The sequence below is a fragment of the Oryx dammah genome, unplaced genomic scaffold (assembly GCF_014754425.2).
Source record: "Oryx dammah isolate SB20612 unplaced genomic scaffold, SCBI_Odam_1.1 HiC_scaffold_10, whole genome shotgun sequence".
In the NCBI taxonomy this organism is placed as follows: Eukaryota; Metazoa; Chordata; class Mammalia; order Artiodactyla; family Bovidae; genus Oryx; species Oryx dammah.
In genome coordinates this window covers 13539086-13554180 of record NW_024070194.1, presented here as the reverse complement: position 1 = coordinate 13554180, position 15095 = coordinate 13539086, and the positions used below count along the sequence as shown (strand labels likewise).

The 15095-nt window shown below is 40.8% G+C and overlaps 1 protein-coding gene and 1 non-coding gene across 2 annotated transcripts in view; both read left to right on the top strand.

Annotated features, from left to right (window-relative positions):
• Positions 1–15095, top strand: part of TOP1 (DNA topoisomerase I) — an 88173-nt gene that overhangs the window by 68463 nt on the left and 4615 nt on the right. The window contains exons 13-18 of the mRNA XM_040248626.1: positions 99–243; positions 9685–9828; positions 10889–11074; positions 12077–12145; positions 12656–12770; positions 13728–13855. Of these exons, the coding sequence (XP_040104560.1) occupies positions 99–243; positions 9685–9828; positions 10889–11074; positions 12077–12145; positions 12656–12770; positions 13728–13855 (787 nt within the window). The remainder of the gene's footprint in view (positions 1–98; positions 244–9684; positions 9829–10888; positions 11075–12076; positions 12146–12655; positions 12771–13727; positions 13856–15095) is intronic.
• Positions 10303–10405, top strand: LOC120869637. Its single transcript, XR_005722604.1, has one exon. It is a non-coding gene; the product is annotated as a U6 spliceosomal RNA (small nuclear RNA).

The following is a 15095-nucleotide window of genomic DNA, read 5'->3' as shown; positions in this document are numbered from 1 at the left end:
TTGGAAATACGTGCTCACAGATTCATCCACTTCCAGTGATGAAAAGTGAAATTGGTCACTGCTTCCCACCTCACTGCTCTACTGCTTTATTTCCACAGAGATGCCAAGGTTCCTTCTCCTCCTCCAGGTCATAAGTGGAAAGAAGTCCGACACGATAACAAGGTTACTTGGCTAGTCTCCTGGACAGAGAACATCCAAGGTTCTATTAAATACATCATGCTGAACCCCAGCTCACGAATCAAGGTAAGTGGTAGCCAAGAGCTGCACCAGTTAGTGGGGCTGAAAATCTCTTGTCATTTTATTTGAAATCTAATGTCCTCAGCTTCTAGAATCATTTTGACAAATTGAAAACCATCCCCACCCACAAAAAAGGGTACTTTTCGTAGTTAGCATTATCTGGTGACCACCCCCTAAGATGTTTCCATTTTCTACATCACAGTGTAATCTTATTTATTAATTTGCAGATACTAATTGAAATCCCTGTATGAGCCTGGCACAGTGTAGGCATGGTGCTAGGAATTACATTGGTAAACAAGACAGACACACAGTCCTTGCTTTTACATTGCTTACTGTCAAGTGGTCAGACTAATGAAAAATGTGGTAAATGTATATTGGTTTCTACAGCTAGTTGTCTTCCTCTTCCTCACCTTTCTGGGCTCTGAAGAAAGGAATATAATTACTCTGAATCCAGAAAGAGTTATAAAATCTGGAGTCTTACATACTTTGTCTTCCTAAGTCTTCATCTGAGTAGATTCCACCAGGACTTAATGGGATAATGTTTGGGAAAGCATATCTTCAACTGTTGTATACACGTGTGTTACTGTTTATTGATACTGTTATTGAAAAGAGAAAACTCTCTTGGAAGGACTATCAGTTCTTGTTAGCCTGCTAGGCATACCCTGCTTGAATGAATCCCTCAGATATACTGTGGAAATACGAATGTCAACTTAAGAGATGAGTTCTGCAAAAAAAAAAAAAACAACAGAATTAGTTCTGTATAGACGGACTGTTTATATTCAGGGCACTGAGAGTAAAGCCCCCCTTAATCTTGGTTTATAGTTTATTAAACACTTGTTAATATTTGAAAGCCACAGCTCAAAAGGCCATGAGTCTTTTTAAGACCAGACTGCACATTTTCTAGCTTATAGTCCTGTGTCCTAATGAAAAATGCCCCTGTGTATGTGTTCTTCAGTGTAATTGGAAAATGACACTGTTCTTAAAGTGAGCATGGAATCAGAACGAGAACCCCCATGGCAAATAAAAGTCAAAATCACTTTAAGAAACATGTTATATTCCTGTTCTGAAATACCACAGAGCTATAGGGTGAGCAAGGTAGATGAAAAGTGATTTTAGCCCTGAAAGAACTTACGGCCTGCTGGGCAAATTGGGTAAGAATTCAGTTGTATTAGAAAGGTAAATGTTAAATGCTAGATAAAGGGAGCAGTTATTCCCAGCAGTTAGAGAATAGAACAACTTTTTAAAGGAAATTTGGTTGCAGTTAGGTCTCAAAAGAGAGGTATTTCAAAGAGCAGTATGTCATATGGACAGAGAGGAGGGGTATGAAAAAGGAGTAACAAAAGGAATTATCAAGTGATGGTTGGGTAACATTGTAAATATGCCAAATGTCACTACTGTTGGGGTGAATTTTATATTATTCACCCAGTTAAAAAAAATTATCAAAATGAAGGATACTGGATTACTGTTAAAAAGTATTTTCATTTAAGTTGACATCTGATTCTTTTAATAACCATACCAGACATGTACTAATGCCACCATTTTACAGATAAATTTAGTCTGCGAGAGGCCAGATTGTATCCAACCTTAAATGCCACACTAAAGTGACTAGACCATGTTCTGCATTTGATGGAGAACCATTCACTTGGAACAGAGGAGTGTCTTGATCCGATATGCAGGCATAATGCATAATCACATTAGTGAATGTGAACTGTTGTCAGTGCTGCGGAGGATACAGGGTACCATTTGAGAGTATACCCGAGCACCTGATCTGGCTTCCAGGGCTTAGGAAATGCCTTTTTGAGGAAGTAACGTTTAAAATGAGACTTGGGTGAGTAGGATTTATCCATGGACTTCCCTGGTGGCTCAGACAGTAAATTGTCTGTCTACAATGCAAGAGACCTGGGTTCGATCCCTGGGTTGGGAAAATTCCCTGGATAAGGAAATGGCAACCCACTCCGGTACTCTTGTCTTGAAAATCCCATGGACGGAGGAGCTTGGTGCAGGCTACTGTCCATGGGGTCGCAAACAGTTGGGCACTTTTTCTCCAGGATTTATCCATGGAAAGGATAGGGGAAAAAGGATAGGGGAATGGGCATTTCAGACAAATAAAGTAGCCTTTTGAAATCCCTGAAGAAAGAAAGAACTGGTGGTCTCAAGGACTGTAGTTTGAGTAAAATGATCAAGAGAGATACGATGAGGAGGGGACTGGAGACAGGGATGCAGGCCAGATCTTAAAATGCTTCCTTCAGTTTTTTTTATATTATCTAAATCCAGTAGGAAGCCACTGGGTTTTAAAGGGGAATGATGCCAGATTTGTGTTTTAGAAACCTGTGATATAATTGATCATTCCAACTACTGCTCTGTGGAGACTGGATTGGATCCAGGAAGTAGGGAGACCAAGAGGAGGCTGTTGCAGTACTCCAGCCAAGAAGTGACAGTGACTTAGGATGATGGCAGCAGGGGTCAAGAGAGATGAACAGATGCCAAATACACAAGGACTGTGCGCTCTCATAGGCAGGATTCACAGTGATTGTAGGAGTCTCTGGGGTTGAGAGCCTTGTTAGATAAGCTGAGTGGAATTCCCTAAGGGCAGTTCAGTTCAGTTCAGTCGCTCAGTCGTGTCCAACTCTTTGCAACCCCATGAATCACAGCACACCAAGCCTCCCTGTCCATCACCAACTCCCAGAGTTCACCCAAACTTGTGTGCATCGAGTCGGTGATGCCATCCAGCCATCTCATCCTCTGTCGTCCCCTTCTTCTCCTACCCCCAATCCCTCCCAGCATCAGAGTCTTTTCCAATGAATCAACTCTTCACATGAGGTGGCCAAAGTACTGGAGTTTCACCTTTAGCATCATTCCTTCCAAAGAACACCCAGGGCTGATCTCCTTCAGAATGGACTGGTTGGATCTCCTTGCAGTCCAAGGGACTCTCAAGAGTCTTCTCCAACACCACAATTCAAAAGCATCAATTCTTCGGCGCTCAGCTTTCTTCACAGTCCAACTCTCACATCCATACATGACCACTGGAAAAACCATAGCCTTGACTAGACGGACCTTGGTTGGCAAAGTAATGTCTCTGCTTTTCAGTATGCTATCTAGGTTGGTCATAACTTTTCTTCCAAGGAGTAAGCGTCTTTTAATTTCATGGCTGCAGTCACCATCTGCAGTGATTTTGGAGCCCCCAAAAATAAAGTCTGACACTTTCCACTGTTTCCCCATCTATTTGCCATGAAGTGATGAGACCGGATGCCATGATCTTCGTTTTCTGAATGTTGAGCTTTAAGCCAACTTTTCACTCTCCTTTCGCTTTCATCAAGAGGCTTTTTAGCTCCTCTTCACTTTCTGCCATAAGGGTGGTGTCATCTGCATATCTGAGGAGAACCAGCCAATTCATTCAGACAATATCCAGACACCTCTTATGCACTGTAAGGACTTAAGCAGGTTTCTGAGTAATGGTTATGGTAGTAAACCTAGAAAGTCACATAGATGTAGGCCCTGCCTAGAACCTTATATCCAGTGCAGAGTGGCTCACTCCAGCAGCTGGGTTGCGATCCTGAGTCATGAAAAGTTGTTAAAGGCTTGGAGAGTAGTACTGTTGAGGGGGAAATAAATGTGATTTCTTAAGCTTTCTGCCTGTCCTCAGTTATCTCCGACTCAGAATAGATCTTCAGAGGTTGAGGTTTGACAGTGTGTTAAATAGTTTTTTTTAAGTGCATTGCCAGCAGGAGATAAGAGTCTCTTTTTAGATAAAAGCGGAAAGATACAAGCTATAACGATTTTATTTTCAATGATATATTTCCAATATACAAAAATAGATATAACAGTCATTCATATAGCGCCCTCCATCTGCCCGTGTCAAACCTTAACATTGTGTCCTATTTTTTCAACTGCTTCATTTCATAAAAAGTATTGTGATAAACATAGCTGAAGCTCACTAGGTAACATTTATCTCTTTCCCTGGAGAATACTAAAATGAATTTAATGTTTTCATTCTTGTGTGTATTTTTAGTACATTATGTGTCCATGAACACCATGTAGTATTGTTTTACAAGGTTTGATTTAAAGTTGGATATTTATTGAGATCATTTTGCAACTTATTTCACCACCCTTTGGTTTTGAGAGTTTATTATCTTGATACATATTTCTAATTTACCCATTTTTATTTGTTACATAGTATTGTTATATAAAAAGTCATCTGTTCTCTTGTCAGCAAACATTTAATTAGAGTTTACAGTCATTTCCTAATATAAATAGTGCTGGAATAAACACATTTTCCTTGTGTATATAGATGAAAATTTTCTTTAAAGAGTCTTTATTAGATATTTCCAAATTGTTCTCTGAAGTACTGGAACCAGTTTACCTCACCACCATCCTCCCAACATTGTGCTCAAGTTTCTCTTTTTTCCATATCTCTGCCATCATTTCTAAAACTTTGCTCTTTAAAAGATGTTTGTATCTATAATCCATTAGAATGTATTTTTGTAGATGGTTTGAGGTTGAGATACACTATATTTTTTCCAAATGCATAACCAGTTGTCCTAGAACAAGTTAGTTGTGTTTACTCCTCTCTCATACATCACGTTTCTACATGTATGTCATATTGTTTCTGGGCTCTCTGTCCTGTTGTCTGTTTCTTCATCAGTAGCACACTGTCTGACCTACTGTAGCTTTATGAAGTCTTACTATTGAGTAGGACAAGTTTTCTTTGTCTCATTCTTCAAAATTGTCTTGGCTCTCTGCTTTTTCACATTAATTTTGAGATAAATTTGTCGAGTTCTAATGAAGGCTATTGAGTTTTTTTATAGGATTGCATTGAAATTACAGATTTTTAAAAAAATATGTACTTTGTTTATTTGGCTGCACTGGGTCTTAGTTGCAGCACGCTGAATCTTTCGTTGAGGCATGTGAACTCTTAGATGCAACATGTGGGATCTAGTTCCCTCACCAAGTATCGAATCCAGGGCCCCCTGCATTCTGAGCACAGAGTCTTAGCCAGTGGACCACCAGGGAAGTCCTGAAATTATAGATTAACAGAGGGTAAATATTGAGATTATTTTATCGAATCTTCTCATCCATGAACCTGTTACATGCCTCGCCATTAATTCATGTCTTTGAATATATCCTTCAATATTATGTCCTAATTTTTTCCATAGAGGTTTTTTATTTTATCACTTTTGGAGTCCTTTTTAGTAGATTTTTTTTTTTCTCTCCTGAAAATCTTTGTTCTTTAAAAATGTTACCTGAAGTAAATTCATGTACTAATTATTTTTGTTGACAGTTCTTCTAACCCATTTCCTCATATATTTTGGAGTTAGTTTGTGAACCCTATTGACTGGGAAGTAGTTTTTGTTTCTGTATCATTCCCTTTTCTTTCTCTTTGCTCTGCACTTCTCTGCTCACTCCTCTTGTCTTAGAGGGAGTCTAGCCCAGCTCAGCCCAAGTTGACACAGCCCCTGGCTTCAGGTTGTGTAAAAAACGATAAGGCCCCTTTTTGTATGAAGCACTTCCATTGCTGTGTGTGGAGGAAAGTGATGATTAAAGCATGAATTCACTGACCTGATCTGACCCAGAGGCCTATAAAGAGTACATTTTTGTGAAAGAGGGTGAAGGGTGGTAATTGGTAGTTTTACTTCATGGAAGACTTTGGGTCCAGTTTATAGGAGGCTACCATCATGGGGCACACCTTTCTGCTCAGCCTCCTGAGATTTCTCCTAAGATTGTTTGCTTGTTTTTGTATCTATATTTTGTTCATTCATGTCTCCCATGTAATATTGCTAGACCTTTCTACTCCATCTCTGTTCCATCAAGGAATTTAACTCAAGTATGATGTGACTTACGGATTTTTGATAATTGAAAACTTGTGGTTTGTGAAAGGTAGAAAGCACAGCTGAAATGTGTCCTTCTGATGTATCCTGTCTTTGCCCCTTTCTAGAAACTTGGATTGGTCTACTTGCGGCCATAACCAGGGTTACAGTACTTCCAGTCTCACAGGTCATTGAAAGGATCAAGACTTTTGAGAGTCACAGTAACACATGGTTCAGCTACTGATAAGATTGTCCTGAGCTCATTCACATCTGTGTGTGCTCATCTTGGTTTGTTCTGCTTTTTCTCCCAGGATTTCCATTAAACAGACATCTTCTTGCAAGTGTTTCCATTCCTTTCTTCTTCCACTCTGTACTTGGTACTCTTAGAATCTGAAATGGCAGGGGAAATGATAGCTCTCTGGAACCTGTGTTTTCAACAAAACTCTCTGATCCCAGATAAACCATGGATATAGAGGTTACAAAAGGATTGCTTATAGTAGGTATTCAACCACTAAGTCCAGCCTCTGCCAAGCATTATCTGGTCTTATAACCTGAGGTTCAGCCTTAGTAAAATTAAGGCTCCTCAAACCAGTTTTAACTTTACAAATAAAATTCATAATTTTACTTGTAAATGAAGTATAGCAACCTTCAGGATCACTGTTGCTATCACATTGCATTCAGTCATACTCAAATATTCTCAGTGCCAAGTACACATCTCTGCTTTTTCTCTTTAGAACCTATAATTCTGGGGTTTCAAAGATGTATGTATCTACAACCTTTTAAATGTAACCATCTGGGGATTATAGGCTGGAAGAAAAATGCCTTTATAAAACTTTATAGCCTTGGGAAGTTCTGATTTTGGTGAGTTTTATTAGAAGGGGAAAGTAAGACATGCTTATTTTTAAAAATTATGTTCTGAACCTGACTTTTTAGTATACAGTTCTAAATTTTAAAGCGTAAAAGAGCTAGAAGCTAGACCATTAAAGCTTCTAGATGATGTCATGGCAGAACATCTTCATGACCTTGGAGTAGATTTCTTGGACACAGTAAACAATAAACAATTGAAACAGTGAACTTCATTAAAAAATTTTTGTTCAACAAAGGACACTACTAAGAAAACAAATATACAGGTAACAGGGAGAAAACATTTGCAACATGTATAGCTGACAAAGGCTTGTATCCTGTATATACAGAGAATTCGTATCATTCAATAATAAAAAAGATAAACATCCTCATAATAAAAGAGCAAAAGTTGGATGCTTTAGAAGACAGAGGAACAGCCAGTAACAAAGCATGTGACAGAGCGCTACTCATCGTCACTATCTGTCAGTGGAAGGCAAATTTAAGCCGCAGTAAACTACTGTTTCCACTTCCAGGTATTTCTGCTGCAAATAAAATGAAAACATGTCCACAAAGACTGCACAGCAGTGTTCATAATGCTGCGTTTATGTGAGTCTAAAACTGGAAACATCCCAGGAGTCCATTGTCAGAATAAATACAGTACAGTGTAGTCAGACACATTAGGGGTCATCATGGAACATACCATACATATACATATGAGGGAACTTTTCTGGATTGACAGAAATATTCTCTTAACTTGATAGGGTGTGGGTTACATGTATTATTGATTGTCAAAACTGATCTAACTGTATACTTAAAAATGTGTAACATAAACTTTTTAGAAGATTTAGAGTGAAAGATTGAAAGGAAGTATTAGAAGAAAAAATACTACCTATTTGAATCTATAAAGAACTCTGTAAATCAATAAGACCATGATATTTAAGAATGGACATATATGGAAAGCTGGATAGATTTTAGTTTTAAACATGGTATAAATACCTAGGGCCAGTTTATTCTCTTTCGTTTAAATTACTTGGGTTTGGGGTTCAGATGCCGTTCGCTCTCTGAATTCTATTCAGGGAAGCTGAACACTGCAGGGATAAGCACACTTCCTAGAAGCCAGCCCTCTGCTGTTAGACCTAGTTCAGTTCAGCTCAGTCGGGTGGCTTCTCCCATTACTCCCATCTCTGTGCCCTTATTTGAGAGAATCCTGGATCCCTGTGCTAGGAGCCTAGCCAGCCTGTGAAGAACAGTTGGTCTGGTGGTTATGGCCTGTGAATGACTGACTTGTTAGGTTTGTAAACTTTGCTTCAGTGGTGTGGCTAAGGAATGGGCAGATGAAGACACAGACTCAGGTTTTGGTAGGCCTGTGTGCATCAGAATGATGGGAAAGAGCCTGCTTCTGAACTGGTGACTGTGCTGTTGCAGATGAGCCTTTCATGTGTGTAAGACGGGTTGTGAGGGAGATTCATTACTGTCTTGAGATTTATTACTTACAAGAGGAAAGCTTCTGTCACACCTTTTTCTTATTTGCCCTCTTCAGTGTCAGAGTAAACTTAGAAGAACCAGAGAGAAATTTTCAGCTTCCCATTGTCAGCATATAGAACTTGGATATTTCTCCTGTACCACTCAACCACTAAATCACCCACCCACAACAACAGGTAGTTAAGGAATCGCTTGTTTTATAGCCAGACAAGCACACAGCACTATACCACACACAGTTGGGGGAGAGTGCTGATGACTCATCAGCGTAGCTGGGTAAGCTTTCATTTGTGAATGTTTGGAACTAGAAGTAGCAGACATTTCTTGCTTCGTGTGTCCCGCACTCCTGCGTGCTCCGAAGGCCAGATGCGTTGACCACAGGTCTTAGGCCTCAGAGACCACATGTCTGTGTCATAGGTAGAAATCACTGTAGCTCTCCTCGGTTGTGGGCTGGGGGAATTAAGAGCAGAGATTCTTGAGTTCTTAAATTCTATCCCTGTGTCCATGTCATACAGTCTGTTTCTGGCCTTGTAATAATCCCTAGCCATTTTGGATTTCTCCAATTTTCTTTTCTTTTTTTCCCCTTTCCTTGCTCACTTGACATTATCATCAGTCCTTGCTTGTGACTTTTTCCATTTAACAAGGTCACAGAAATCTTCCCTTGCTGTTGATTAGATTGTCTTTTCACACCCTTTTAAAAACCTTACATTGACTTTAGAATCAATTTTTAAACCTGCCACCAAAAGCTCTAATGTTAAAAAAACCATCTTCACAATAACAGTTTCCCTCAGTCTCATCAAGAATACTTTTAAATGCAGAAGTTAGAAAATGGTGAATAATTGTAGCTGTTCCTGGAAGTCATTGTGTTCCTTAGTAATTATAAGCTGTAATCTCTGGTTCTGCTTCCTTGACAGTTCCATCAAACTGTGAAGGATTGTCTTGAATTTAATGAAGTTCAGTCCTAGCAAAAAACTGCTCTTGGGTCACAGATTCAGCAACAAGACTGTGATGCTGATGTGGGATTAGGGATGTTTATACCCTTTGTATTGACAGAAGTTAATTTGGGGGACATATCATGTGGGCTTTCTTAAGAACATAAAACATTTCACAAAATGAAAGCCAGAGGCTTTGTTAGCAATCAGACAGGAACCAGTTTTGCCTGTCAGGGAATGGGACAGCGCACATTGTCACCTGGTAAATGCCTCGCTTCACTGAAGCTCAAGTTCCTTCTCTTTGGTTCAGAGCTCTGAAGTTGGATATTCAGTGTCTGTCTTTATTCCACTATCCCTAAGCAACCCCGCTTGGGTCTGGGTCTTTGCAGGGTGAGAAAGACTGGCAGAAATATGAGACTGCTCGGAGGCTGAAGAAGTGTGTGGATAAGATCCGGAACCAGTATCGGGAAGACTGGAAGTCCAAAGAGATGAAAGTCCGGCAGAGAGCTGTAGCCCTGTACTTCATTGATAAGGTGAGGGCATCTTCCTGTCACACTGCCTACCATGTTCATCTTCATGAAGATGGAGGGAGGCATGTCTTTCTCCAGGCCCGGTGCTTTAAGTACTGCTGGAGAGGCAGTGACAGCCCAGTAATCTGTCATCCTGCTCACCCAGTCTCTAGCCTAGTAAGGAAGGTAGAAGTGGCAAGACAGGTGTTCAGTGTCAGACTGAGTGCTGCTACCTCCAGTCTGTCTAATAGAAGGACTTTCATGAGTCTAAATGTGCCAGAAAGACTGACATTTGCAAACTCTTTGACCACATGCCACCCCCAAAAATATTTTATATCACAACCCAACATATAAGTATATTTGTGTTTGTGTATAAGTGAAACATATGTCACACAAAACAATGCTCAGCCTTTCTTTGAGCAGCAAATTCTGATAGGTTTTCCTCTGTTCCTTATTTTTAAAAAGGATGGCTATAATCCTTAAAACTGGTTAAATAGTGCTTGCTTCGGCAGCACACAGTAAAATTGGAATGATACAGAGAAGATTAGCGTGGCCCCTATGTAAGGATGGCACACAAATTCATGAAAATGAGTTAAATGATCGCCAATGTATCACAACTACAGTTTGGAAGACGGTGCTTTCGAGATCAGTTTCTCGCACTGTTTCAGGAAAATAAGGTTTCATGTTTTCCCTTGGTTTTAGCACGGTTTATGTTTAACACAAGTTCTGAATTAAACATTAAGAAAAATTCAGAGACTAGCTTTTTGAGTTTGACTGCTCACAGTTTTAAATATCTTCTTTCCTCCATCCCCATTTGAAAGGACAGAGTAGAGAGATATTTTTTAGGGAAGGTTAATAGCCCTTGATTCTCTCTCCACACTGTATTTGATAAGGGAAGAAGCAACAGTGCAGATCCAGAACTCCTGAGCCTTGCAGACTGATGCCCTGGCCCCAGAGAGACTTGGGATGCTTCTGATTTGGGTTTCCTAGACAGTGTATGATATTGAAGTTCTTCATTCATGCTTATCTTCTCCCCCCCCCCCCCCCCCCCCCCCCCCCTCCCCGCAATCTCCTCCCGGGACAGCTTGCTCTGCGAGCAGGCAACGAGAAGGAGGAAGGAGAAACAGCGGACACTGTAGGTTGCTGCTCGCTTCGTGTGGAGCACATCAATCTGCACCCGGAGCTGGATGGTCAGGAGTATGTGGTGGAGTTTGACTTCCTGGGAAAGGACTCAATCAGATACTATAACAAAGTTCCCGTGGAGAAGCGAGTAAGTTCATGTGGCCTGAGCTCCCTGGCCTACTTTTGCTTTCATTCCTTGTTTAGTGCTTTTCCTGTGCTCTGTGTTTTGCTGAACACTAGGAAAAATGGTTTGAAAGAGTGAAGAGGTACTGTTTGGTGTCCTATGTACCTCCTTTTAGCCCCTGCCCTTTACCCCTCACCTGTGCTACAGAGCATGCTGTAAAGAGTTGGTCCTCACCACAACTTGCACATTATGTTTATCCCATTGTGTTAATGATATAACCACTCTTCAGTATCCCTTGGTTGTATTGCAAATTTGTCACTTTTGTAGCTTTGCTCAACTTTCCCCCAGCTCCTGATTCAGCAAAAAGGTAGCCCTTGAGTCTCTGGATCCTTCAGCCCAGAGCTGAAGCGGGTGCTGCAGTGCCATGGCCCCCAGATGGATTGTGCTTGACCCTACAGAGTGCAGTACCCCAGCAGTCCAGCCCTTCAGCAGTCTGATATTTCATCAGTAACTGGGTTTTGCTGGCTGCAGAAATGTTCCAGATTAAATGAAGCTAAAGAGATCTGACAATTAATGTAATACCTGAGTTTAGGTTGGATTCCATACTGGGGAGGTGAAGAACATCAGTGGGTCAACTGACAAAATCGGAATATGAACAAGGTTGGATTAAAATGTGTCCGTCTAATTGACAAAGCTGAGAAGTTGTGTATGTATAAGAAAATATCTCTGTTCTTAGGAAGTACACTGAAATACTCAAGGGTAAAGGGCATAATTATGTAAGTACCCAGAAATGGCTGTGAACAAATAATTGTACATATACACATATAGATGTAGAAAGGAAATGAGTGTATATGTACACTGCACAAATACAAAATGAGGTAAAATACTAATGGTAGGAGAATTTCGGTAAAGGATATGGATTTGGTTTTGTTGTTGGTTTTTGCTTTTTGGGTTGTTCTTTTTTTGCAAGCTTTGTTGTAATTATTTTCAAAGTAAAGATAATTAGGCTCTGCTTATTTCTTTTAGGTTTTTAAGAACTTACAACTATTTATGGAAAACAAACAGCCTGAGGATGATCTTTTTGATAGACTCAATGTGAGTGGACAGAGCCCACTGGGTTGAAGAGGGGCCCAGCCAGAGGCTCCCAAGCCCCTGAAGGAGAGAGTTGCCTGGGAGTGACTGGGGCTTTGCCCTTAGCCTGTCCCAGGGCACCCTGCATGCCCTCCCTTCTTCAGGCACACACAGACCCATGGCCAAAGCCCTGGGATGGGGTGGATGAACCCTGCCTTCTGTCCTCCTCTGGCTTCTGCATAGCCTTGGCTGGAAGCTCAGTCACCACTGCTAGAGACCCAGCACCTGTCCCTGAAATCTTACTGGGGAAGATCTTAATAGGGAAGGATACATATGCTTTATTGGTCTGCTTAAGATCAAAGTGCTTCTTAGGGAGGTACATGCAACTTTGTATTCTGGAATTCTCCCTTTTCCTATCCCACTGGCAGGACAGTTAACTTGTAATTGCATAAATGTCCTAGAGCTTGCCAGGAAGGCCTGGATGGTATGGCTTTTACCTAAATCCCATCCTTTGTGTTGCTTTGTCTCCTCCAGACTGGTATTCTAAATAAACATCTTCAGGATCTCATGGAAGGCTTGACAGCCAAGGTGTTCCGTACATACAATGCCTCCATCACGCTACAGCAGCAATTAAAGGAACTCACAGCTCGTAAGTACTGCCTGGCCAGACAGGGACCACAGCGTTACTGCTGATGTCCATTGTCCTTAGTCGGCTGAGTCCTAGATCTGTTCCACTTTTCCTTCTTAACATTGTGACTGGAGACTTTTCCCCTCTACACCTTGAATAGAGGGCTAAGGCTTATTTAGATGGCCAAACAGATCAGTTCTGTCTCCCCCATTCCTATTCTTCTAGATAAGCTTTAGGAATGCTGAGAGGGGCTTTCTATCTGCTCTGAAAGTGCCTGTATTTTGTGTATTGTATCTATGTTATATAAGAGCTCACCAAATGAAGATAAAGTGTTGCAATGTTCTGTTAAATTGGAGAGAGTAAGGTTGTCATGGTTACTAAAACAGCATAGGAGCAGATCCTTTCCCTGAGGTTTCTTTTTGTCCCCCTTTAAGAGTAGATAATATTCTTCTAAAAACTGGCTGCTGAACGTATCACCAAGATCCACAAGCTTTTTTCCTCTGGAGTCTAATTCTAATGAATTTCCATTGTCCTCTAGAAATATGTCAAATGGTATTAGAAAATGGTGTTCAGAAAGTCAAAGGTGGGTGTGTTTGAGGGTCAGTATTTTACGGTGTGGTAAAGAAGGCTACATGACACAAGTGAAAACATTTCTCAGGTGACACTTCATATTTTCCTTTCTGGAAGATACAGTACCTTGTGGTTTTAAAATGTAAAACTTACGGACCCTTCATTTTACCCTCCTCTCTAGGCTATTTGTCCCAGTTCCATGCTGTTTTGGGTGGTTAGATGGGGGAGGTGAGCACTGGGGAAAGCAGGTGGTGTTGTTGACTCTCAGATTTTGACCTTGTGCCTTGGGGGAACCTGAATTGATCATCTGAATGAGATGAGGCCCAGTAAACCCTGAGGATGGAGCACATGTGTGTTCTCTCTCGTTACACAAATTGACTCTTCATCACCATTTTTCTTTCTTTCCAGCTGACGAGAACATCCCAGCAAAGATACTGTCTTATAACCGTGCCAACCGAGCTGTTGCAATTCTTTGTAACCATCAGAGGGCTCCACCAAAAACCTTTGAGAAGTCCATGATGAACTTGCAGTCTAAGGTATTTTGGATCTGGATGGTGGGGGGTAGCAAAATCGAAAGAACCATGTCTGCTATGACGATTTACACTCCACCCTCTGGGCTGGGCTGGCAGGTGGACAGTCTTGGGTCTGTTCTGGAAGAAAGGTTCATACCAAAGATATATGGAAATATGATTGTAGTTACTCCTGATCGAGATACTGAATATCGGGTATTCATTGTCCAGTGAGTATTCTGAATTGAAAAGTTAAATTTAATGTAGCCTCTTTGAAACACTGCTAATAATTGTCCTTCTTCATGAGGATAATGGATACAGAGATAGTCTTCACAATTCCTTTCTACTGCCCAGAAATACAACTGTTTCCAAATTAGATTGTTTTAAATTGAAAGGATGAAACGATATTTAATTTCCCCTAATCCTAGCACAACTATTTTTATTTTTACACATTCCCCATGAATCATATTTTTATATAGCTCATCGTCAAACATCTGTTGAATACTGGCTGTGTGCCAGAGCTGCTGCCCTAGAGGGATAGACTGACATGCAAACAAGAAGATGCTGTTCCTCTCTCCTTCCTCCAACTCTGCCTGGTACTGAGCTTTTAAGCTGCAAGGCACTCAGCATTTGATGATGATCATTTCTGTGTTACCTATGGTCACATAACTAATCCATTCTAATGTATTAACCCACCATGAGAATTTGTAGCTATTTCACTACAAAGTAGATACATGGGTTACAAAGTAAACCAATCATCTTAAAATATATTTACCCAAAAGTCTGATATAGTAATAAGACATGGTTTTACTAATAGGTGGGTCTAATAATTGTAAATGTCAAGGTAGTAATGACTATAAATACTTTGATTTCTGCAACAATTAAAGTATGAAAATATACATACTGTCTTGGTGATAAAAGTCATAAGTATTACTGATAATACTATGTTTAGTTGCCCACATCCATAACTGAAGAAGAAATGATGAGTTTCAGCTGCTGCTGCTAAGTCGCTTCAGTCATGTCTGACTCTGTGCAACCCCATAGATGGCAGCCCACCAGGCTCCCCCATCCCTGAGATTCTCCAGGCAAGAACACTGGAGTGGGTTGCCATTTCCTTCTCCAGTGCATGAAAGTGGAAAGTGAAAGTGAAGTCGCTCAGTCGTGTCCAACTCCTAGTGACCCCATGGACTGCAGCCTACCAGGCTCCTCCATCCATGGGATTTTCCAGGCAAGAGTACTGGAGTGGGTTGCCATCGCCTTCTCCGAG